General features: G+C 41.2%; 1 protein-coding gene across 2 annotated transcripts in view; it reads right to left on the reverse strand.

The window, feature by feature from the left end:
- Nucleotides 1–354: 354 nt before the first annotated feature.
- Nucleotides 355–23315, reverse strand: part of PDCD6IP (programmed cell death 6 interacting protein) — a 52827-nt gene continuing 29866 nt past the window's right edge. For both annotated transcript variants that reach the window (XM_080934606.1, XM_080934605.1), the window contains exons 10-18: nt 21012–21189; nt 18349–18460; nt 17237–17406; nt 7643–7891; nt 6312–6446; nt 5605–5699; nt 2719–2842; nt 1825–2015; nt 355–968 (exon numbers count right to left, since the gene is read on the reverse strand). In XM_080934606.1, coding sequence (XP_080790732.1) covers nt 794–968; nt 1825–2015; nt 2719–2842; nt 5605–5699; nt 6312–6446; nt 7643–7891; nt 17237–17406; nt 18349–18460; nt 21012–21189 — 1429 coding nt within the window. In that variant the 3' untranslated portion in view covers nt 355–793. The remainder of the gene's footprint in view (nt 969–1824; nt 2016–2718; nt 2843–5604; nt 5700–6311; nt 6447–7642; nt 7892–17236; nt 17407–18348; nt 18461–21011; nt 21190–23315) is intronic.

The following is a 23315-nucleotide window of genomic DNA, read 5'->3' on the forward strand; positions in this document are numbered from 1 at the left end:
GGACTATGGGTGAGGAAAATGAATTATTACCAGAATTTGCATCATTTCCTTGGAAAATCTAACAATAAAACATTAAATACATACTTTTTAAATTTTATATTTATTTGAAGAATCTTTGGTAACAATCGTGTGTACCTTCCACATTATAGGACTTTTAAAAATAAATGTCAAAACGCGCTGGCTAATGAGCACATGAGGAGAAGCACGGGCTCTCGCAGAGCGGCCCTCACCTGCCTGCCAACCTGCTCTCATCATGCATCCAACACAGTACATGGGACCTGTGAACATACAAAGGAGAGGCTAATACCAGAAAGGAACCAGACAGCAATGAGAATCAATGACAAAACATAACAATGACAACTGTTCGTAAGTAATTTATTTTTAAATTATAAGATTTACAATGCCTTGATTATGCAAAATAGAATAGAAATTAAACTAAATCAATAAACCAAAAGAGAAAGAAAACTTTTTCCTTAAATATCCGTACTTAAGCCATCTTTGTCCCAACCGCATCTTACAAAGTATGCTAATTTCAAATGTTTCACTTGCAGTTTAATTTCTCATTTTCAGCGTCTTATGCTGTCATAGCTAGCGTTTATACTGCAGCAGCAGAATCTCACGAGTGCGATCAAATGTGGAGGTGGGGCCCAGCCTTCAGCTTCTAGCCACAGACAGAAATCATCCACAGCCATCCATCAGGAGAGTGAGATATTCTCGAGTGGCCACAGCGTGGCTTAGAGCATGGTGGCAGTGCTGTCCTGTCGCTCCGATCTGAGCAGCCGCAGGGGCAGCATTACTGCTGTGGGTAGTATGACTGCTGCGGGGGCTGAGGGAAGGGGTAGGCAGGCTGCTGGGGTCCTGGGTACGGAGCCTGTCCGGGGCTCTGGTGATACACCGGTGTGTACGGCATACTGTACTGGCCATATGTGTAGGGGTTGTAGCCCATGGGCATGGGCATTTGGCAATACCTGATGGTGACAAGAAAACAAAACACTGAGTTGGTAAACCAGACCCTAGGGAGTGGTCACACAGTCAGTACTTTAATCAGTTCTCAACAGCAGCCACTGTCCTCCATTTCCATTCTTCTGGGAACGGAGAGTGAGGCAAAGGTCTTGATTCAAGATACACAGAGAAAAAGCATTCCTACCATTAATTAAAAAGAATATCACACTTTAATGCTACCCAGAAAATGATAATGTTATTACTATTAGAATCCAACTACTAAAGGAAGAATAAAAATAGACACAGTTCATTTTAATGAGGCAATCTGTCCTCTAAATATGTTCCTATTTGGAGCTAGAGAGATAGCATAGTAGTTTAAAAAACTGGTTGTTCTTCCAGGACTGAACCAATGGATGGATGGATGGATGGATGGATGGACGGACAGGTGGATAAACAAATGAACAAACCCTCCAAACAAGGCTAACCTTCCAAAGTATCCCATAACTGTCTAAGTTTCTATTCATCAGTTTATTAGATACTGAGATTTCAAGCACCAATATATAAACAAGGCCTTACTGTCTTTGTGTCACATAAACAAGGGCAGCCATAAAACATACACTGAATTTCAAATGGAAGAGATATATTTATATAAATGCAAGATGCAAAAATAAAAATATATATTCTAGAAACTTAGTAAATAGCTATCTTGCTACTCAAACAAGTGATTATACATGATTAAACATGATCTTTAATTTCTGGTCAAGCTGACAATGTGGCTAATTCATAAAACCTGTGTTGAGAGAAGGGACAAACCTGCTATTAAAGATTAATCACAGCTAGAAATTACTCAATCCTTGGTGACACAGGGTGTCACTGCCTTACCCGGGATATCCTGGATAGGTAGGATATGGCGGTCCCTGAGCCTGTGGTGGGGGAGCAGAGCCAGGGGTCTGTGGTGGTGCTGCTGCAGTAGTCCCCACCCCTGCAGGGGCAGCAGCTGCAGCAGCAGGAGGAACTCTGTTTGCAGGAAGCACAGGAGGTGGAGGCCGGGCTGGAGGCTGGGGCTTAGCAGGCTGGAAGACAGACAAGCAGTGACAGAATGTGAAATGTGGGTCTCAAAGAGTGGAAAACTGAGCCATGTGAAGTTCAACCAAACACTCCTCCACCTGCCACTCATAGACACCAGCTTACTACGCTAGAATGCGGCTGAGTAGAAGGCTCTCTCCAAATCTGGAGACCTACAGTTCTTCCTGGTGCTGGCATCTAGTTACATGCTGCCTCCACCAACAGACACATTACTGGACCTTCTGTCAGGCCCCAAATTCTTTTTACAAACATCTTCAAATCTGTGAAAACTTTTAAAACTCTCAGTCATGTGTGAAGCAGTAAAATTCAGTGATAACTGTTAACACTACTTTATCTCCTATGCATCCACAGAACCATCTGAAGCTGCTAGATGAACAGTGCCAGCCTTCCACATAGCAACCCTTAGCATGTCACCAAACAATCAAGCTGGCCACTAGAACCTAAAGAATACCCAGTCAGATTCAAAATTCCCCACCTGAAAGAAAGATCTCCTATGGCTGTTTTTGCGAACCAAATTCAAATCAAGGTTCATGCCAGATTGAATTGTTTATTCTCATCTACAATTCACAGCCATCATGCAAGAGGATTCATGAGGCATCAAAAGGTTGGGCCTGGTCAGAGGTGGGGACCACCACTTTCCTCACTGCAGCCTTCAGAGCTGACCAGCTGCAGAAGACCTGGCCTACTCACCGGCATGGTTCTTGGAGCTGGAGTTGGAGGAGCTGTTGCATGGCCCCCGGCCGGGGAGGACTGGTAGGCTGGGGGAGGGATTGAAGGAGCGCTGGGCTCTCTGGCAATGCTCTGCTGCAGATCCCTTGTGAAAGACAGGGTGTTAGATTGACACCATGAAGAACACCTGGGTCACTCTTTTTGTTTTTCTTCATAAATGAAGTGAAAAGTACCTCCAAATAATGACAGTATTCTAGAATGTGTTTTTCAGTTTGCCTAAAAAGTAAGTCTTTACTCTTGCAGCAAAACAAAGTTATAGCCTAACATTTCTAAAATCTAGCAAAGAGAGTTGATATTTCATCCTAGTTACACCTCAAATATGGAATGTATTAACTAGGCAAACAGCCCTCTTAGAAGACTGCTTCTTGTCTAATAAGAGGTAATTTCAAAACAAAAAAACTACTACCCATTCAGTCATGTGACTAACATTTCAATCATGATATGACATCAGTGTCCAAACATAATAAATCCCAGAACCAGGAAGATAGAGGCCAAAAAGAGCAGTCTGGGGGTAGCCCTGGCTAAGTAGTAGAAACCCTCTCTCAAACAAATAAAGAAATAAAACAAAGATGGGAGCTAATTATGCAAATCAGTATGTAAATTCCTAGAACAATTCTTTTTTTTTTTTTTAATTTTAATTTATATGAGTACAAGTAGCCTTCAGTGTACACCAGATAAGGGCACACCAGAAGAGGGCACCAGATCTCAGTACAGATGGTTGTGAGCCACCATGTGGTTGCTGGGAATTGAACTCAGGACCTCTGGAAGAGCAGTCAGTGCTCCTAACAGCTGAGTCATCTCTCCAGCCCCCTAGAACAATTCTTAACCTGTTATCTAAAGACGTGGCACTGAGTTATTTTATATACAAAGATACTTTAACAATGTCACCAGGGTACTCTGTCACTGAAGTACTTGGTCACTGAGGTACTGTGTCACTAGGACACTGTGTCACTAGGGTACTCTATCACTCGAGTTCTGTTACTGAAGTACTCTGTCACTGAGGTACTGTCACTAGGGTACTCTGTTTCTGAGGTACTCTGTCTCTTGGGTCAATTCACAAAAGATACATAACTGAAAAGACAGCAAAACACAGAAGTATTAAGAGACAGATTTAAAGTCTCTTCAAATCCAAAGTCTGTTCAGTAAATTGGAATTAACTTCAAAAGTCTCACTAAACCACAAGGTCTACACTCAGTGACACTCGGTGGCCATCAGCTTCTTGGAGCCCAATCAATAGCTGCAATAGGACCAGCAGACCTGAAGCCACAGTCACCCTTATCACAGCCACCCTCTCACCTGCCACCCCCACTTTCACTCTCAAAAAGGGCCCCAGGTGAAAAACATGTCAGAGGTATATTCTTCAATGAGAGAGATCATTGTAAGGGCTTAATGTAAGTAAACACTACTTATAAATGGAGAGTGTGTAGTCAGTAATATCCTAAAGGTCAGACTTTCAAAGATCTAAAATATATACATATACTACAAAGGCTTAACATAAGACTTCCCTTTAATAAACTCCAGTAATTAACATATTCATGGGCAAATGAGAATTTCATCATTTATATCTTACTAGTGATATAAATCAAGGCTCTTAAGTCACAGCTTAATAATGTACAACACGGAAAGTAAACCGCCACAGCGGCTCCACCCAACGCCTCTGACACTAGTGTTTTAAACACCTGTGAAAAGAAACTAAAATAACAGCAAAATCAATTCTTTCAAATGCTCTGCCTTTAATTAAAACATTCGAATTAACAGTGAAAGTAGGAAATCTGAAGGCAAATGGTCATAATTGGACAATTAATTATACTGACTGTGGTCACCCAGATCCAGAAAGAACATTGGTGAATGTTCTCGCTCATTTTAGATTTGCGTGTTCACTTGGAATACCTGCACAAGGCAGGAAACTAGAAAGGGGCCACTGGGGGAAGAGAGAAGAAAGATCTAAAGGGAAGTATGGATAATAGAACTCAGGTGACATGACAAAGGAAAGGAGAAGAAGGGGAGATAGAAGGAGGGAGGACAAAGGGAGGGAGGGTGAGGCAGAGAAAGGCTTAGGGAAGGGACAACCAAATACTAGGGATATTCGAAAAAGTCATCCAGAAACATACAATTTTATATGTTTTCTAAATATGTATATAAATATATGAAGATGTATATCTATATGTGAGTGCATATATATATACATGTATGCATATGTGTGTGCTTATATACTTGGGTGTATATGTACATATATATGCATTTGTGTGTATATATATACATACACAGATATATATGCATAAGTATATATATATATATATATATATATATATATATATATATATATATATATATGGGTGTGTGTGTGGGTGTGTGTGTGTGTGTGTGTATTAGCGCAATTGAGGTTTCTCTACACAAGGAATAGAGTTCTGGTTATCAAATGAAAAGTCCAGTACCAGGTATGAATTTCTCCCCCTTAAGGTGTTAGTCAACAGTTCATAAATCCTGTCCCGTTGTTCACATCATAAACACAGTATCTCTGTGTGAACAACTTTCTCTAGGTTGCTTTCTATGTCAGTCCTCCCTTACAGGCCCTGCTTTCACAGTGGCTCCTGCAAAAGGGGCTGTGCCATCTTCTGAACAGCTCACTATCTTCCGCAGGTTAATACACCTGAGCCTTTTCCCCTCTGTACCCTACACTGTACTTCCTCAGCCTCCGTTTCTGCTCCTTTTCATTCTTTCATCCCAGACTAAGATGCCCTATGACTCTGAAATACTCAGAAGGGCACCTGCTGCATCAGCACCACCCAGCTCAGCAAACACAAGGACACAGCTCCAAGTACCATCTGATGCACAAAACAAACTCACTTCAAAAGCTCATCTCTTTCTGTCTTCCGTGCGAACACTATGTCACTGCATTTGTTCTGGAACCTGACCAGGATTTCAGTCAGCTCATTGTAAAACTATAAGCAAAGAACAAATACAAACAATAAGTAAAAGCAATTTTAATCTAGGAAAAACACAATCTAACAATAATTTGAATCAATGCTGCTGAAACTATAAGCTGAAATCATTCACACGAGAAGCATTCATACAATCAATCAATCAAGAAGCTTAGTGCTAAATATGTCCTAAGATTGGGAAGGAAAATAAAACTCATAGGATGTTTGCAGATAATAACACTAAACAATAAGACGTAATTAAAGTTTTATAACTGTGAACATGTTCCCAATCCTTAGACAAAAACCAGCTAATAAGTGATGCTCTGAACCCAGCCTCATGCTGCATAAAACCTGTGCACTAACTCCATTGCAGGCTCTCGGAGAATCCCTCAGGTCATCTGCTTGAACAAAGCATTGAGCCCCAGTGAACTCCAGCACTGTCACCACCCCAAGGCTTCACAGTGCTCTCTATTCAAAGGACTGCTGAGTTCTCCCTCCACAAGCCCGACAGAAGCAAAAGGCACTAAAAACAAGTCAAAAGCACCAAGCTCAATCACTTGGAAATACCAGCAGCAGCCACGCTCTTTTCCCATCTGAACTTATCAGCTCCAGTTCTCATGTGTGCACACATACCTTTGTACCCTCCTTCAAGTTAGCTACAAGCTCCACAAAATTGTCATACGCAGTTGCTAGGTTCTTCAGAACTTCTTCTCTCAAGTTAGCCTCATTGTTAGACTGCTTCATTTTAGAGAATTCCTGGTGTGAGACCTTTGTAAACAAACAAACAAAGCATATATATATATATATGTATGTATGTATGTATGTATGTATGTATATATAAATTTAATTCAGCTTGAAATATTTTTAATTTTTCATTCTTTATTGCATCCACATGTATGTAGGTATGCATATGCCACAGTACACATCCGAAAGTCAGAACACAAATTTCAAGAGTTGGTTCTCTCCTTCCACCACATGGGCTCCAGGGATGGAACTCAGGTCATTAAGATTAGTAACATGACTATTCCCTGGGCCATCTTGATAACCAATCAAAATATTTGTAATAGGAATGAGTGTGGTGGCACTGACTTTAATCCCCACACTGGGAAGTCAGAGGCAAGCAGATCTCTAAAACTATTGAGCCTCTAAGGCTACCATCTATCTCAAAGAACAAAAATATAACAACAAATGTACTGATCTCTTTTCCAATTAGGAAATCATGATTGCTGATATGCAAATTTACAAGAAATATCTGGAATTTCTTTTATGCCAGTATACTGCTTTGACTTTTATGTAAAATATCACAAATCCAATGGATATCAAAACATAATCAGTGAGTTACCAACTCCTATCACTCTGTAACAAAAAAACACCCAGATTAAAGCTGTTTATTTTATAACACTTCATACTACTATAAAATTCTGCACACTCACTATAAAAAGGCAAAGTCTCAAGTTCTGTTAGTACAAACTACCAATGCGTGAATGCATAGCTAATGTCTAATTACGGATTAGCCAGATAATTCTGTAGGCATTGATGATTCCTACTAATTTGGATTTTTCCCTACACATACCAAGAAAAATAAAAAGGAAACATTACAAGTGATTTGGAGAACACTTGTCTGAAGTAACAGAGCATGCAGCACCTGAGTCAGAGAGGTGGCTCTGCTTCTAGTGCAGGGAAATGAACTTAGGTCCACACAACAATGGACCCTAGAGATGCTCGGCCATCCAGAGTGCACACTGCTCTGAAACTAGCACTTGAGAGGAAAACACACAAAGATGGCAAGTTTGAGACCCACCTGTGCCTCACAGTGACAGTGAGTTCTAAGCTAGTCTGAGCTGAAAAGACCCTTTATTTTTGTAAACTCTACAGATGTACCATGATCTACTCTATGAATTCTTTCATTTTAACATTTTTCAATGGTCATAGGCTATCATATACCGCCTATTAAAAAATTTTACCTGTATATTTTTTAAAAGTCCCTCCTGTTTCTTCAGAGACTCTTGAACTTTAGTTGTTAGACCACCATAGATCCGATCCAGCTCGGTGACAGAAAGGGCTTCCTCATTTATCAAGCCGTCTTGGGCCAGAGCTGTCAAAAACTTGCTTGTCATGTCAAAATTCACTGACTTCAGGTCATTCTCAAGACCCTCTCTTTCCTTCTTTATGTCATCAAGACTTGATAATAAGGATTTTAAGACATTTACAACCTAAACAACAAACACATACATGGTCAATGATAGGGCATCCTGGGAACAAAGTTCAGGCTGAGGAATACAATCCATGAGGACAGGGTTCTGAACATTTTTTTATATATTCAAAACACAAAACTTTAGTATTGAAAACAAACAAGCCTATCAAACAGTTACTGTCAAGAAAATATTTCAAACTAGGTTTGGTGTTACTCACCTTTAATCCAAGCATTGGGAGGCAGAGGCAGGTGGATAACTGTTGAGTTCAGGCCAACCTGAACTACATAATAAGTTTCAGGTCAGCCAAGGCTACATAGACAGAAGGAGAAGAAGAGAAAGAAGAGGAAGAGAGGAAAAAGAGGAAGATGGGGACGTGGAGGCAGAAGGGGAAAGGGAGAAGATGGGGAAAGAGGAAAGAGGGAAAGGGAAGAAGGGAAAAGGGGGAAGAAGGGAAGGGGTGAAGAAAGGGGAGGGAAAAGAAGAGAGAGGAAGAGAGAGGGGGAAAGGGGAGGGGAGTAAGGGAAGAAAACAGTACTTCCGCACTGGGAACCATCATCAGCATGATGGACTGTTACTGTGTGATCAGGGCAGCTGAGTCCCTGGAAAGGTCCACTGCAAAATGGAAATAATCCTCTTTTAGGACTACTGTAAAGACACGGCAACCCATATGAAGTGTTCAACAGAATCCCCTGCAGAAGGCAGAGCAGCTGCACCGTGCACCCATTACTACCTGGTACTCAAGATTTGTAATGCCCAGTGCAGGCTGGCCGAGCACACTATGCAGCCTGGCACCTGAGCATCATGCTATAAAACCTTGTATACATTTTGAACTACATAGAGGCTTAGAAATCTAAGCACTCAGACAGATAAACAATGTGAGGTAACAGATCAGGACTTAAAGTCTTGTTTATTTAGTGAATTTAAACTTGCCTCTTTAATTATGTGCTATAATTTTATTTGGCAAGGTAAAGTAGGGTTTATAAGTTTAAAATGTTAGAAAATCTATACAGTGGGAGGGCTGGGGAGACAGCTCAGTGGGTAAATATTAGGACCTGAGCTTGGGTTCCAGTACCATGTATTTTAAAAAAGCTAGAAGCAGAAGCACAAGCCTGTGACCACTCTCCACCTCCTACCCAGCCCCCGCAGTAGAGGAAGAGGAAGAGAAACACAGGGACTCATGGGGCCGACAGTCAAGCCAAACAACATTAAGCTGCAGATTTACTGGGAAATCCTGTTTCAAAAACTGAGGAGAAATGATAGCGGAAAACACCCAGCGGCAATCTCTGACATGTGAACACGTGCTTGTACTTACACACCACAAAAAAAAAAAAAAGTACTGAATTTTCTATTAGCACACTGAAGTTGATAATGAACTAAGTTTATTTTAAATCTCTGTACAAACTGTGTGACTAACAAAAAATAAGAATGAAGAAAGAGAGAAGAAAGGAGAAGTGGTATGATCCTCAGGTCTCATGGCGAGTGGGGTGCAGTGGACAGTGATGGAGGCTTCCCCACAGCTATAACAGCGTAACTGCCCATGTCCACTAAGTGACACGGAACTGGGCAGTGGCTGCTCTCCCATCTTTATGGAAGTTCCCTCAGGGGCTGACAGCCCACCACCTCCCCACACTGGTTGGCTACTCCAGAGCTCGTGTAATTCCCCATTGGTCAAAGCCTGAATAAAAATGCTTGCTGCTGTGCAATGCAGCAGATCTGCACCTCCATGACAGTCTCTGGAATCTGTTTCCCCGGTTCATGATTCTGCCTCCTTCACCCTTTCCTGATGCCAGTTCCCACATCTCATCAGCCAAAAATGAAAGTAAGCTGTGAAGAAAAGGAAATTCGCAGAAAGGCAAAGAAGCTAAGACCCACAGCTGGAGCACCACTGTCTGAAGACAAATTGTGCCTCATACACAGCAAAGAAACATAAACTTAGATCCTCTCACCAAACAGCAGGCCTAATGATGGTGAGAGTCCCTCCACTAGTGAGCTGCCAGTGAGAGCTGATGGAAGGGCCACACATGGACACAGGTTCCTCCCCAGTGAGGAACTGCACACAAGCAGTGAAGAATGTAGGGAGAGCCCTAAGGTTTCTCAGAATGAGTCTAAAACCAGCTCTATTTACAGAGAAAGCCTACCTACCTCCTGATTCTCATCACATCATTTTTAACCATAGAAATAATAACTATGTTCCCACACTTAGCAAGTCTTGTGCTATTTCAAAATGCCATGGTTCTAAGTCTCTGAATAATATCATTTCAAACAACTGGTTTATGATGGTGTGAACACCACATACAGACCGAGAAAGCTAGCGCCTCTATTCCATCCTGGTAATTAATGGGCACCTACACTAGCTTAACTATAGTTCAGACTGTGACACTGCCCTAATTTTAACAAAGTGGATAATGAGAAAAATGATTAAACTGCTTGCACAGATGAATGGCTTGTACAACAAACAAAACTAAATACTCTTATAAACTCAAATTTGAGGCATATACATTATCATATCAAATGAACAGAGGCTTAACGAACTTATTTCTCTCTTTTAAGTAGTTGCTATTATCTTTTCTTAACAGGGTCTCGTTCTGTAGTCCAGTATGGCCTTCAACTCTCTACCCTCCAGCCAAGCCTCAGAGTGCTGATCTTATTATAGGTGTTCACTTTGTCCTTACTAATACATCTGCATGTAATCAGTTTTAAATGCTAACTACCTGAATTACTTTATTAAATTAAGCTGCTAGCAGTTACTGTTCCATCAAATGTGGAACAGCTTTCTGAAATTGTGTGTTAATTATGTTAATTATGGCTCCAGTTAGTAACTCCCTTCACTAGACAAGGAAAAGGCATGGCAGGTAAAAATTCCTTCAAGAAAATACAGGTGTAAAAAACTCCTTGGGTAGGATGGAACTAACAGATCAGGGAAAGTAGAGGCCACTCTTGCCACATCACAGAACCAAGAAGTAGAAGGATTGGGGGGAAGCCCCTCAAGGTACTAGTGCTTCTCCCCAAGTAAGACAGTGACCTCTGGCAACAACAGGTCCTGGTCTCTATAGAGTAATACAGTCTATGAGAAGGGTAAGGAGTAGAAGCAGGCTCAGAAAGCTGACAAAATCAATGAGTTGACTAAAGTTATAAAAATCATTCATGAACACTGAAATTAAATATCATATAATGTCCATACAACATGAACCATTAATCTTCATTGTCATAATCACTTAAAGCTTGTAAGAATGGGGGTTGGTAGGAACAACATGAGGTGGCAGCCGTGATCAGAATGTAAACTGGATGGATGGATGGATAGATGGATGGAATGGTGGATGGATGGATGGATGGAAAGAAGCCCAATAAGAACCACTCTTAGCTTGCATGTCATATGTCACCAAGAGTGACTGGGCCCATAAGCTTCGTCAGCTGAGTCTTAAGATCATGGAACCCTTTATGGCACTTAACAGTACCAAATACATACGGACATGAGGAGCAACCAACCTCCCAAACAGCTTCAGACTCTGTCTCTTTACTTCAAAGAAGGCAAATATAAGGTACAAAGAGCAACAGAGAAAGAGAACTCAGCACAGCTAACCTGGAAGCCTTTCCCTCCAAGAGGGCCACCATGCTCAGTGGAGATGCTGGTACACACAACACACCTCAGCCTTCTCAGTATCTGTTGATAAACATTCTTTAACTGAAGAATCAAGACAGCAAGCTAGAGATGATTTAGAAATTAAGAGTACTTGTTGCTCTTCCACAGGACTGGAGTTTAGTTTCCAGCACCTACACAGGGCAGCTCACAACTGTCTAACTGCAGCTCCAGGGGATTCAATGCCTTTGGGTTCCAGTGGCATCTGCACTTCAATGCACATACCCACATTCTGCTAGATACACCACACACAACTAACACAGAATAAAAACAGATACTAAAAAACACAAAAACAAAACAAAACAAGAGGAAGGGTGTGCCCTAAGTGTGGTTTAGATTCCTGTTAGAGAACTTAGCTCAGTATCATGGACAAGGCTCTGACCCAGGGTCACAACCGTGGTGAGCACCTGTAATTCTACTAGAGACAGAAGGATCAGAAGTCCAAGGTCATCTCTAGAGTCCAAGGTCATCTCTAGCTACACAGCAAGTCTGAAGGCAGCCTGAGCTACATGAGACACTGTTTTAGAAGAGGAAAGAGAACAGGAGAAAAGCCACTGAGAAAATACAGCTTAGGCGGTACTCCTCCAAGAAGGTTGTTTTGATTTTAATGAGCTACCCACTCCTCTGGCCAGATTCAGATCTACCACTGGGTGAGGCCTCGGAGGCTCAAACCAAAGTCTCAGGTTCCCATGTACAATGGCAGGTGGTAGCTCCAAGCACCCAGTGGAAGGATCTTCAAGTACAGAGTCCCAGCAGTCTGCACTTTCCAGACAATAGTCTTCATGATACATAAAACAGCTCCATCATCAAACCTGGGCTTCTACAAGAAGTAGGTCACAAATATCAACTCATAACTATTTCAATTAACAAGATGTTTGGTTTCTCTTTTATGAATAGAGACATCTGACAATGAGTAAAGGGACACAGTGTAGTATCTTCTATCAGTCAGAAGAGTCCTCTGCTTATCTTAGCCAGATGCCAGCCTTGGTGGCCAAAGCTTTTTTATGCCTAGGTCTCATAAAAATCAAATCAAGTCAAATCAAATCAAATCCAGATAGTACAGCACAGGAGAAAGACAGACAGGCAGTCCACACAGCAAGAACAGAGAATGTCACCTAGAGGCCCACCAGCCATGTGGCCAGCCTGCAGAGGAAGCCACCGCAACGTGAAAGCGTGTGGTGAACAGATGAAGAGAGAGAGGTGGAGCAGCTGGAGTGCAGGACAAGTAGACCATGGCACCAGACAGAAGACCTGGTAAGGTTGAAACAGGTTTAAAAATCCCAGGAATTTTTATAATTGAGAATGGCAGGCATTAGAACCAGCTCCCAGCCAGGGTCTATCTGTCCTGGAACACATAACCACAATACCCCACTGAGAGGACCAAGATAACCTGTCATGTAGCATAAAAACCTAGAGGTCTCCATGCTAATGAAGTATCTAGATAGGCCCCAAGTGTTTAGCCAATAAACTTCTTTCCTGGGCATCCCTTTCTGCAAAAGGTATTTAATCCCTTTTCACTGAGTAAGGCATATGCAATTACATTCCCTATAATAATAAAACATTTTGGACAAGCCAGGACATCTCCTTTATCAGCGATCACTGTGGAGAAGGAGGTTGGGAGCTGGTCATATAGAACTGAACCTAAATCTCCCAGAAAGGCCTCTTTTCCAGTCCCTCCTTACTTTTGGCACTCACTTTTAGCCCCATCCTAAGCTCAGCCATCCCCTTCCTACCTGATGTATAGGGGCAGTGTGGGCCTGTATACCCTTGTTCCAAACTCATTACTGTCCCCAGCCTGGGTACACAGGAGATTGAGAACCACATTTGTCCCAACCCCCACTGCTTCTCACAGCTGGGACAGCCTCCCATCTCAGATTTCAGTCTGCCTTCCCTGAGCAGCAGTGCTGAAGGTGCTCCAGCATCCCAGGGGAGAGGCAGGCACACAGCCCACACTTGACCATTATGGAGATGGAAGTAGAGACACAAGCCCAGAGAGAAGTACCCTATTGTGAGTTGCCAGTTCAAAATCTATACCATCTGCAAATAGACGGGATGCTTGAAAGGGCCAGTCCTGCTGATCCAAAGCTGCAGGATCTCCATGACACAATGCAACAACAGGGAAGAAGATCCAATACTGATGGTGTCACAGAAGCCAGAGATCTCAAGCCAGACCAAGACTCATTGCAGTGAACATTTGCAAGAGAAGATGTGTAGACAGAGGAATATAGTATGGGACATATTGCGACATACTACAGCTTCCATGATGAGATGTGTAGGTATGTCTCAAGTTTCTACACACAATGCTTATCATTTATTCTCTGCCTTGTCAATAAAAGCTCATCAGGCAATAGCTGGGCAGAAGAGAGGATAGGGTGAAACTTCTATCAGCCAGGAGAGGGAAGGAGAGAGAAGAGTAAGACTGACTCAGCCATGAGAAAGGGGTCCAGAGAAGAATGCAACTGAAGCCCAGAGGGTCAGACCAATACTGAAATACAAGTACCTTAGGATTTTGGCTGCTCCCAGTCTGATTAATTTAGAGGATTAAAAGATAAAGCTTGATTAAATAAATCGCTGTCTCTGTGTGTAATTATTGGAGAATCAGAAAAACAGTTACTATATTTACTGTATACATTTATATTTAAATTACCCTTACAAAGATATTTTCTTGTTTTTTTGGGGTGTGTGTGTGTGTGTTTCAGAAGGAAGTTGCAAGGGCAAACAAAGGGCAGAAATAAGACAGAGAGGTATGTGGGACTGAGGTGCATGATCTGAAATTCACATTGATCAAGAATCAATAAAATTTGCACCTATGCCTTCATCATTAAAATGTGATTTTCTTTGTTTTATTAATGCAAGCACTTAATACCTTGACACATTCTTTCTCCTATGCTATGCATATTCAAATAAATAAATAAAGTTTCTAAAAAAGGAAGTAGATTTTTTAAATGATTCCTACTGATATCATGCTATTCTTATAGATGGATACCTTATCCAGTCATCAGAAAGGCTTCCTCTAGCAGCAGATGAGAATAGATACTGAGGTCCACGGCCAGACATTATGTGGAGAGAGCCATCAAACCCCTTTCCTTAAAAGAGGAGGTGGAAAGACTGCTAAGAGGCAGAGAGGATGAAGGACAACCAGAAGAACAAGACCCTCTGAATCAACTGAGCTCAGGGAGACTGAAGCAGTGAGCACAGGGCACACAGGGGTCTGCACAGGTCTGCATGTGTATTACAGCCGTCAGCAGTTTTCCGGGATCCCTGACTCTCCTGCCTGCTCTTGGGACTCTTTCCTCCCATTGTGCTGCCGTGTCCAACCTCAATATGATAGTTTTTACTTGATTTTACTATATTTTATTTTGTCATGTTTGGTTATTATCTCTTTAAAGCCTGTTCTTTTCTAATGAGAGAGAAAGGAGGTGAGAAAAGGGTGGAGAGGAACTGGAAGAATAGAAGAGGGAGAAACTGAGGAAAAAAAATATTTTTAATAAAAGAAAATAAATAAAAAGAAGAATTCTATTGTGTATCTGCCCCACATTTTCAGTCTTATATGTACTACATATATTAGAAAACACTAATTAGAAACATTAATTGTACATATACATGTATATATGTATTTTGTGATAACTGTAAAAGACAGCATGAATCTGAGAAGCTTTGGAGAGGGACATGAGAAACTTGCCTGGCTTTCAATGTTTTACCATGAACACTCTGGGTAAACTATCATCAAATTTTATGATAAAAGTTTGAAACAGCTTTGGTAACACATGATGCTTGCCTTAATTAACAGAAGCTCATGATACATAAACAAAGAGTGCTGAACATTTTCTTGCCTGCTCTGTCTGTCAGCTTCAATACAATAACTTAGTGTTGATTATAAAAGACTTTACTTCTGTGTGCAATGGCATTAAAAATTATCAAAAAGTCTCTGTTAATATAAATTAATAAACTACCAAAAAAAAAAAAAAAAAAAAAGGCTTACTAGTTCTGATTTTGCTTAGCACAAATGAGTTTTGCTTTTCCATTAAAGGGAAACCAAGCTATATGAATTTATCAATAAGACACCAATGGGATGGGACTGTAGAACTTAACAAACCTTTGGTTTCAATCCCTAGCATGGAAAGAAAAAAAGACACCAAAAAGAATAAGAAAGATTTGTCCCACAAGTACCTTCCTCTAAAATTAAAAAGAAAAGAAAAGAAAAAAGCAAAGGGCTGGAGACGCAGCTCTGTAATAGCACGCTTACCCAGCATTCACAGGACAGACACAGGAGGGTTGCAGGTTAAAGACTCACTTGGACTCTGAAAAAGGCTTTGTCTCATAAAAAAAAAAGGGGGGGGGGGGTTGAGGATAAGCTGGGATGCAGCCCTGGTTTAATCCTCAGCACTGCAGGGTGGGGCTAGGAATCCTGTTGCTGTTCCCTAGAACTATCCGTTTAGATTCCTTGCTCCTCACATCCTTATGTTCTGACCACATCCAGGCATGTAGCTGGTCCCCAAACCCACCAACCTGGACCTTAGACACTCAGCTCTGCAGCTCTCTCTTGCTGTTGAGTGCTGTCTGGGACCTGCTCTGCTCTCCAAAGCCTCTACCATTTCTCAGTACACTCAGACTAACTCAGCCATGGAGGAACCTTACATGTGTTCATTTATTCTATCTCTGTTCTCACTTGTCAACTTCCCAAGAACACTCCTAGACTGCTGCCCACACTACTGTCTAAATCCCAGCAGCAACCCCTCATGCCTTTCCTGCTGAGTTTATACACCTGTAACCAATCATCGTCATCTTTGTACATGACTAATGTTCCTCACTGGACAACAAGCTGAGAGAAATAAAGGCTGGATTCATTTGCTAATTTTATGAAGTACTTAACACAGTATCTCACACAGTAAGTCTTGCAATATATAAAATTATTCTATACAAAGAGAAATAAAGAACACTATTAACAACTTTAGAAATCTATTATGTCTGGAAATGTACCTTTTCAATACACTGTGTGTTTCTTGCTTGCCAGGACTTATTTCCTATGTAGCAGAGAGGTCTATCCTAGTGTAATACAACCCACCTTACTTACAGCAGCCACCACTGCATTCTGCCTGCATCCTCTGTAAGACTTCCCTAATCAGAGGCTCTATGGGTTTTCTCTTTCCTGTCATCATTAGAAATACCATCCTGATGTTGTCCATTTACTAATATGCATACCTTGCCAATTTTCCCTTCAAACCAGCCCCATGTAGAATGTGATGGGAGCCAGAAGAAAAATCATAAAGAACAAAGAAATTATAGTTGGAAGGCTAGCCCTCTTCTTCACCCCAAGGGAAGTTTCTGTCCTTTCCAAGCCTCCCCCTTTTACAAAATCCTAGTTAAACACTGTTAGCATATCAAGTACCAGCTCACAAAAGTAACTCAACAAATAAAAATGACAACAGGACGTTAATCAGCAACTCCATATCACTCAATGCATAGAATACTAGTTTTGAATAACAACCCTAATTTACTTCTATATGTGCTTATGTAATGTGTGTGAGTAGACATGAATGTGTGGTACTTGGAATCAAACCCAAAGCCTTGTACAACATAAGCAAGTGGTCTACCATGAAGCTACACTTCCAGCACCCTTCAGATGTGTTTGAGTTGACAGTTAAGACCCTGGATGGTCTCTACATAGCAACGTGAACAGAGTCCCATAAACATAGGGCGGCCCACATCCAGTTCTCCCGTCTCACCTCGCTGCCCTGCATGGTCTTTGCTGGGTTAGCAGAAGGAATGGCAGCATTCAGCTCGGGCTCCGGCCTACACAGAAGTGCAATGGTGTCTCGATGGGACTGGTAGCGCTCCTTCACTTGTCCGTCCGCTTGCACAGCTTTATCTAAGACGGCTCTGAATTTGGCTCCCTCTGGGGAAGAAAGTTTCCACAACTCAGCAGGATGATGGGGCTGACTAGATTTTTAAAGCTCTGATCCTCAGCTTGATCTTCCTCCCCCTTCTGTAGGCCCAAATTCACTAGGCAATAGACCTCAACTTCTATCCATCTCTGGAGTTGTGATTTAGAAAAAAAAATTACTTTTGAAGCTAGGGTACAGTAACTAAAGATATTACTTATTGTAAGCACAAATTCTAATAATCAAAATCTTTTTTTTAAGATTTATTTATTGCATGTATGTGAGTCCACTGTAGCTGTCAGACACACCAGAAGAGGACATCAGATCCCATTAGATGGTTGAGAGCCACCACGAGATTGTGGGATTTGAACTCAGGACCTCTGGAAGAGCAGTCAATGCTCTTAACTGCTGAGCCATCTCTCCAGCCCAATAATCAAAACCTTAAAAAGTATAATTTATTTCAAAGTAGCTTTTTTTTTAATCACCTAGGATTCACTACTAAGTCAAAAAGCAATGACCAAATCATACATATCATTTCATGCATGTCTTTAAAATGGGGCTTGGAAAAGCTTGAGGCTGATAGGATCAGCTTAACTCCACCCGTCACAGTGAACCTAGATGAACTTCATTACTGTTTTGTCTTTGTTAAGGAGAAATGCCTGGGTTTTCATTATTCATGCACAGCCAAGTTTACAACTGAGTCTAACTATTAAAAACATGTGGATAATATATAGAACTAATTCCCAGAATTCTCTGCAGGAACCTTGGGTGACCATATTTCTTACTTGCTTAATAAGTTTATTCTTTTCTGGCAAAGTATGTCTTTAACACCAGAAATCAAGGATCTAATGCCCACCTTGTGTATATACCTCAAAAATATAAAATTATTTTGAAACAGAAAGTAAATAGGGTAAATAGGAACTTCCTTGCGTGAGGGCCATGTATGCTATGGTCACCTGCTCTTAAAGGCTTGTACAGGTCATTGGACGAAGTCCTTTGCCAGCGGTCCTTAAATTTTGCTCGTAAGTCATTATCAGTTGCTTCTTCTTCATCCAACAATCTTAGTGACTTAGGAAAGAAAGCAAAAATCATTGAGACATCGTTGTTAGCATTTAAAAAAAAAGGCAAACATTTTTACTGTTGTTTATGAGGTCTGAGAGGGTTGTTCATATGGTTTGGTTTTATTAGTATCTTGTTACATAGACCTGGCTAGCCCAGAACTTGCTATGTAGAGCAGGCTAGCCTCAAACCTACTGCAATCCTTCTACCTCTATTTCCCTGAGTATTGAAATTATAAGCCACCAGGCCTGTTACTGTTTTAATGATCATAACCAATAAGGATAACTAATGAGGTGGAAATATTTCAATACCACTAACTGACTGCTATGTAGATTTTGTTTTGTTGGAAATGGTCTCAGATTGTGATCTTCCTGCCTTCTAAGTGCTGACATGACAGTTGTAAGCCACCACACCAACTTAGTACAAAAACTGGTACATTCTTTTTGCAGAAATCTGAGTTACAACATGACAGAAACTTGATCTGGGGCAGTAGCACAGTAGTAGTGGAGAGCTTGCCTAACAGGTGCAAGGTACTGGATTCCAGTGTGTGTGTGTGTGTGTGTGTGTGTGTGTGTGTGTGTGTGTGTGTGTGTGTGTGTGTCTCAGTAAAAGAAGACTGGGTGCTCAATGGGTGCAGTGCTTGCTTAGCATGCACACAGCCATGGCTTCAGTCTCCAGCACCACTCAAAAAACAAGTATAGTGAGCATGGTGGTGGTATCACAAGCCTTTAATCCCAGCACTCAGGAGGCAAAAGCAGGTAGTTCTCTGAGTTCTAGGCCAGCTTGTTCTGCAGAGTGAGTTCCAGAACAGGGCTACTCAGAGAAACCCTGTCTCAAAAAAAAAAAAAAAAAAGGAAAAAACACAAAACAAGCAAACAAGTGTAGTGTCACTCACCTGTAATAAAATGGAAGCAAGAGGATTAGGAGTTCAAGGTCAATAGTCCAACATGAATGGGAAAGGGGCTGGGGTGGTTTGAACAAGAATGGCCCCTTAAGGCTAACATATCTGAATGCTTAGTCATCAAAGAGTGGCAGTATTTGAGAAGAACTCAGAAGTGTGGCCTTGTTGGAAGAAGTGTGTCACAAGGGTCTGAGGTGTGAAAAGGCCACAGCAGACCTCAGTTGGCTCTGTGCGGATCAGGATACATAGCTCTCAGCTACTGCTCTAGCACTCAGAATGCTACTATGTTCCTCACCAAGCTGATAATGAGCTAACCCTCGGAAACTATAAGCAAGCCCCAAACTAAATGCTTGCTCTGCCTTAGTCAAGGTGTTTCTTCACAGCCATAGAACAGTGACTAAGACAGGAGCTCACAAGGCTCCACCCCTAACTAGAAACCGGTGGCTGCTGGGGGAAAGCAGTATTTTCTTTCCTTCTGTGGTCTGGGTTCTTATGGGTTGTCTACATGGATAACATTCGTGTGCATGCTAGCAGCACTAACTGGACTTACTGAAGGTTGGGGAGAACAAAAGAATGTGAAGGTAGGAAGGGTAAGTATGGGAGTGGTCCGAGAGGCTGGAGGGGCACTCGAGTTGGAAACATTACATTTATCTATGAAACAGTCAAAGAATACATCTTTAAGATTCTAAAAAAATAAAAATAAATAACTCAGTTGAAAATGCTTGTCTAGCTTGCACAAAGGCTGGGATCGTAAGCTGGGATCAGTCATACACACCTGTACTTCTAGCCCTTGGAAGGAGTGGAGGGGGGGAGGTTTATCAGGTTCAAGGTCATCCTCAACTACTCCCAGGCCAGCAAAAATTACATGAGATTATTTCAAACAAGAAAGAAAAGTAACCACAGAAAGAAAACAACAAGTTGCCAGGTGTTTGATGCCTTTCAACTAGCTTAAAAAAACAAAAAAACAAAAAAAAACAAAAAAAAACCCCACACAAATCCTCCCTAGAAAAATTCACTTAAAACCCAGAGCTCAAAGAATCTGTAGGATACAGGGAACATGAATTCATGGTCAAACCTCATTAGACAACATAACAGCATGCCTGGGCTATGGGAAACAAGGACAGGGTGCAAGTTCGTGTATGTAGGTGTGTGTAAAACCTGATACTATGTTATTCTCACCCCTTAGTTTAAGAAATGTATCATGGCCCCTAAGATCTTAACTCAGGAGAAGTGTGAATCCTAAACTGATGTGAGAGTGTACACTTGAAATCATAGAACTCAGGAGGTACAAGCAGGAAGATCAGAAGTTCAAAGTCATCCTTGGCTACACAGGGAATTCAAGGCCACCCTAGAGAGCAGAATCAAAAACATGAACAAGAACAAAAATCTGGTATCTAATACAGAACCTAATGTTTATACACAAAAGGATCCCCACTAGTATGTAACAACCATATGACTAAAGTAGCTAATATGCATTTATTTTCCCCTAAGAATGGTTCACTGTCACCCAGTGGAATTCTTCCTAAAGCTAAAAAGGCAAATAAGGTGTAGTGATCTCAACAGGCACGGAGTACTACCCCCTGAAAATCCGTGAGTACTAATCCTACTCTTCTCCACGAGAACTGTTTCTGCTTGAAATGCCAGTCTTTTCAAACATACCTCTTCTAAGATTTCTCTATTTCTTTGTAGTAGCTCAGGGAGCTCTTTTATCAGCTGGTCGACAGTCTGGATGCCTCCCTGTTCAACTACAGATGTAGACTTGGTAAGTATAGACTGAGGTACAGTGTCTCCAGACACATCTTCAATTGCTGCTGGAAGGTTAAGGGAGGCCAATACTCTGCAAAATAGGAAACAAGCTGTGTCATGTGCAAGTCCACACTGCCTTTAAAATAGCAGACACTTAGCTGGTGGTGGCACACAACTTTAATCCCAGCACTTGGGAGGCAAGTGAATCTCTGAAATCAAGGCCAGCCTGGTTTACAAAGTAATTTCCAAGACTGCCAGAGCTAAAACAAAAAAAAAAACCTGTTTCAAAAAACCAAAAATAATGATAGTAATAGTAATAAAAAATAATAAAAGGCAGTTACTTATATCCATCCAAATCAACAATGGAGTTAGCAATGACGTCTATTAAAAATACATGGGAGAAATCAATGGTTAATACAACTAAAACGAAATAGTTAACAATATTCATGGGGGGAAGAGAAGATGGTTGTCTGGGTGACAGGAGCAGGAGAAAGAAAATGGGGGATAGATAATGACAAAGATTCATTATAAACATATATACATTTTCAAAAAAGGATTAAAAAATTTAAAACTGAGACATGTAAGTTCAGAGTTCAGAATTAAAGACAAAAAGCAAAAAAAAAAAAAAAAAAAAAAAAAAAAAAAAATAGTAGCCATAGTGGTGGGTGCCCTGAGCATCTCAGATCTGAGAGAAAAGCAGGAGGATCTCTGTGAGTTCCAAGCAAGTCTCATCTACATAGTGCATTCCAGAAAAGCCAGCTACACAGAGAAACTGTCTCAAAATTTAAAACAAAATTGAGGGAGAGGGGGAATATGGCAGGTAAAATACTCTACCACACAGCCTTGGATTACAGCTGAAACTTAAATTCTCAGAAATAATTACAAATCAGAAACTCTCTGTTCTGTGTTGCTAGTGTGTGAGACAAACACTCTGTAATGACCCATATCCCTACCACAAGAAATCACATCTATGAAGATACGATCCTTTATATTTGACTTTTATGTTGTCACAAGTAAATCAGCAATAATGTACAACTTTTATAATTTTATACCTAACAAAAATCAAAGAACACAGAAGATCAAGGCATGAACTACAGACTCCTCTATGATCTGGGTTTATGGTACAGTAACACCATAAACTCTTCAGACACTTCTCATTGACATGATGAAGAGGCAGAGGTATTTACCATTCACGATGCCAAAACAGCAAGTAAAAGGATAGAAAAATATGGACTGCTCAGAACACGGTTCTGTCTAAGCTCAGATCACATTTAACTATATAGAAGTTAATGTGTTTTGTTATGTCTCACACGGTGGCACACACTCAGCTACAGAGTGAAATCCTATGCCATGACTTGAATGTAAAATGCCCCACAGGTACCTATGTTTTAAGTTGGCTCTTAGAGAGTGGCACTGTTTGGAGAGGTAGTAAAACCTTTAGGCAGTAACCATGGCAAGTTTGGGAGAATTAAGAGCCCAGTTCCACTTCCAAGACACGAACAAACCATGCCACCGGCCACTGGTCCATGGATGGAGCCATGCCTGCCTCACTGCCCTGATAGCCCCTAGAACCAGCAGCCATCACAAACCCTTCCTCTCTCAAACTGTTTCTGTGAACACAAAGAAAATAACAAGGGGCTAGAGACAGAGCTCAGTTGGTAAGTGCTTGCCTAGCACACAGACCTAGGGTTGGATCCTAGAACAGCCTCCCATAGAACAAGAGGATCAGGACATCAAGATTATCCTCAGCTACATATAAAGTTTGAGGCCAAACTGGGATACATGAAATGGAGGGAGGGAGGAGGAAGGGAGGAAGGAAGGAGGGAAGAAGGAGGGAAGGAAGGAGGTAGTAACTAATACAAATATTTCATAAACAAAAAGGCAAAATTCACATAATCTTTAACTGAAAACATGAAAAGTCAAAATTGGGGGAAAATGCAATCACGCATATCTGACAAAGAATTTGCATCCAAAACACATGAAGACCCTTTAAAGACAACGATGATTAGATGTTAAGAGCACTTGTTGCACTTGTTGAGAACCCAGCTGGGCTCAGTTGCCAACATTCATGTGGCAGCTCACAATTATCCATAAAGGCAGCTCCAGAGGATCTGACACCCTCTTCTTTCCTCCAATGGCACTGCACAAGCATGGTTCACATACATTCAAGCAAAATAACAAATATAATAAAATACTTCAAATGGATATTTTTTAAAG

Source organism: Micromys minutus (assembly GCF_963924665.1).
Source record: "Micromys minutus genome assembly, chromosome: 21".
NCBI classification, from domain to species: domain Eukaryota; kingdom Metazoa; phylum Chordata; class Mammalia; order Rodentia; family Muridae; genus Micromys; species Micromys minutus.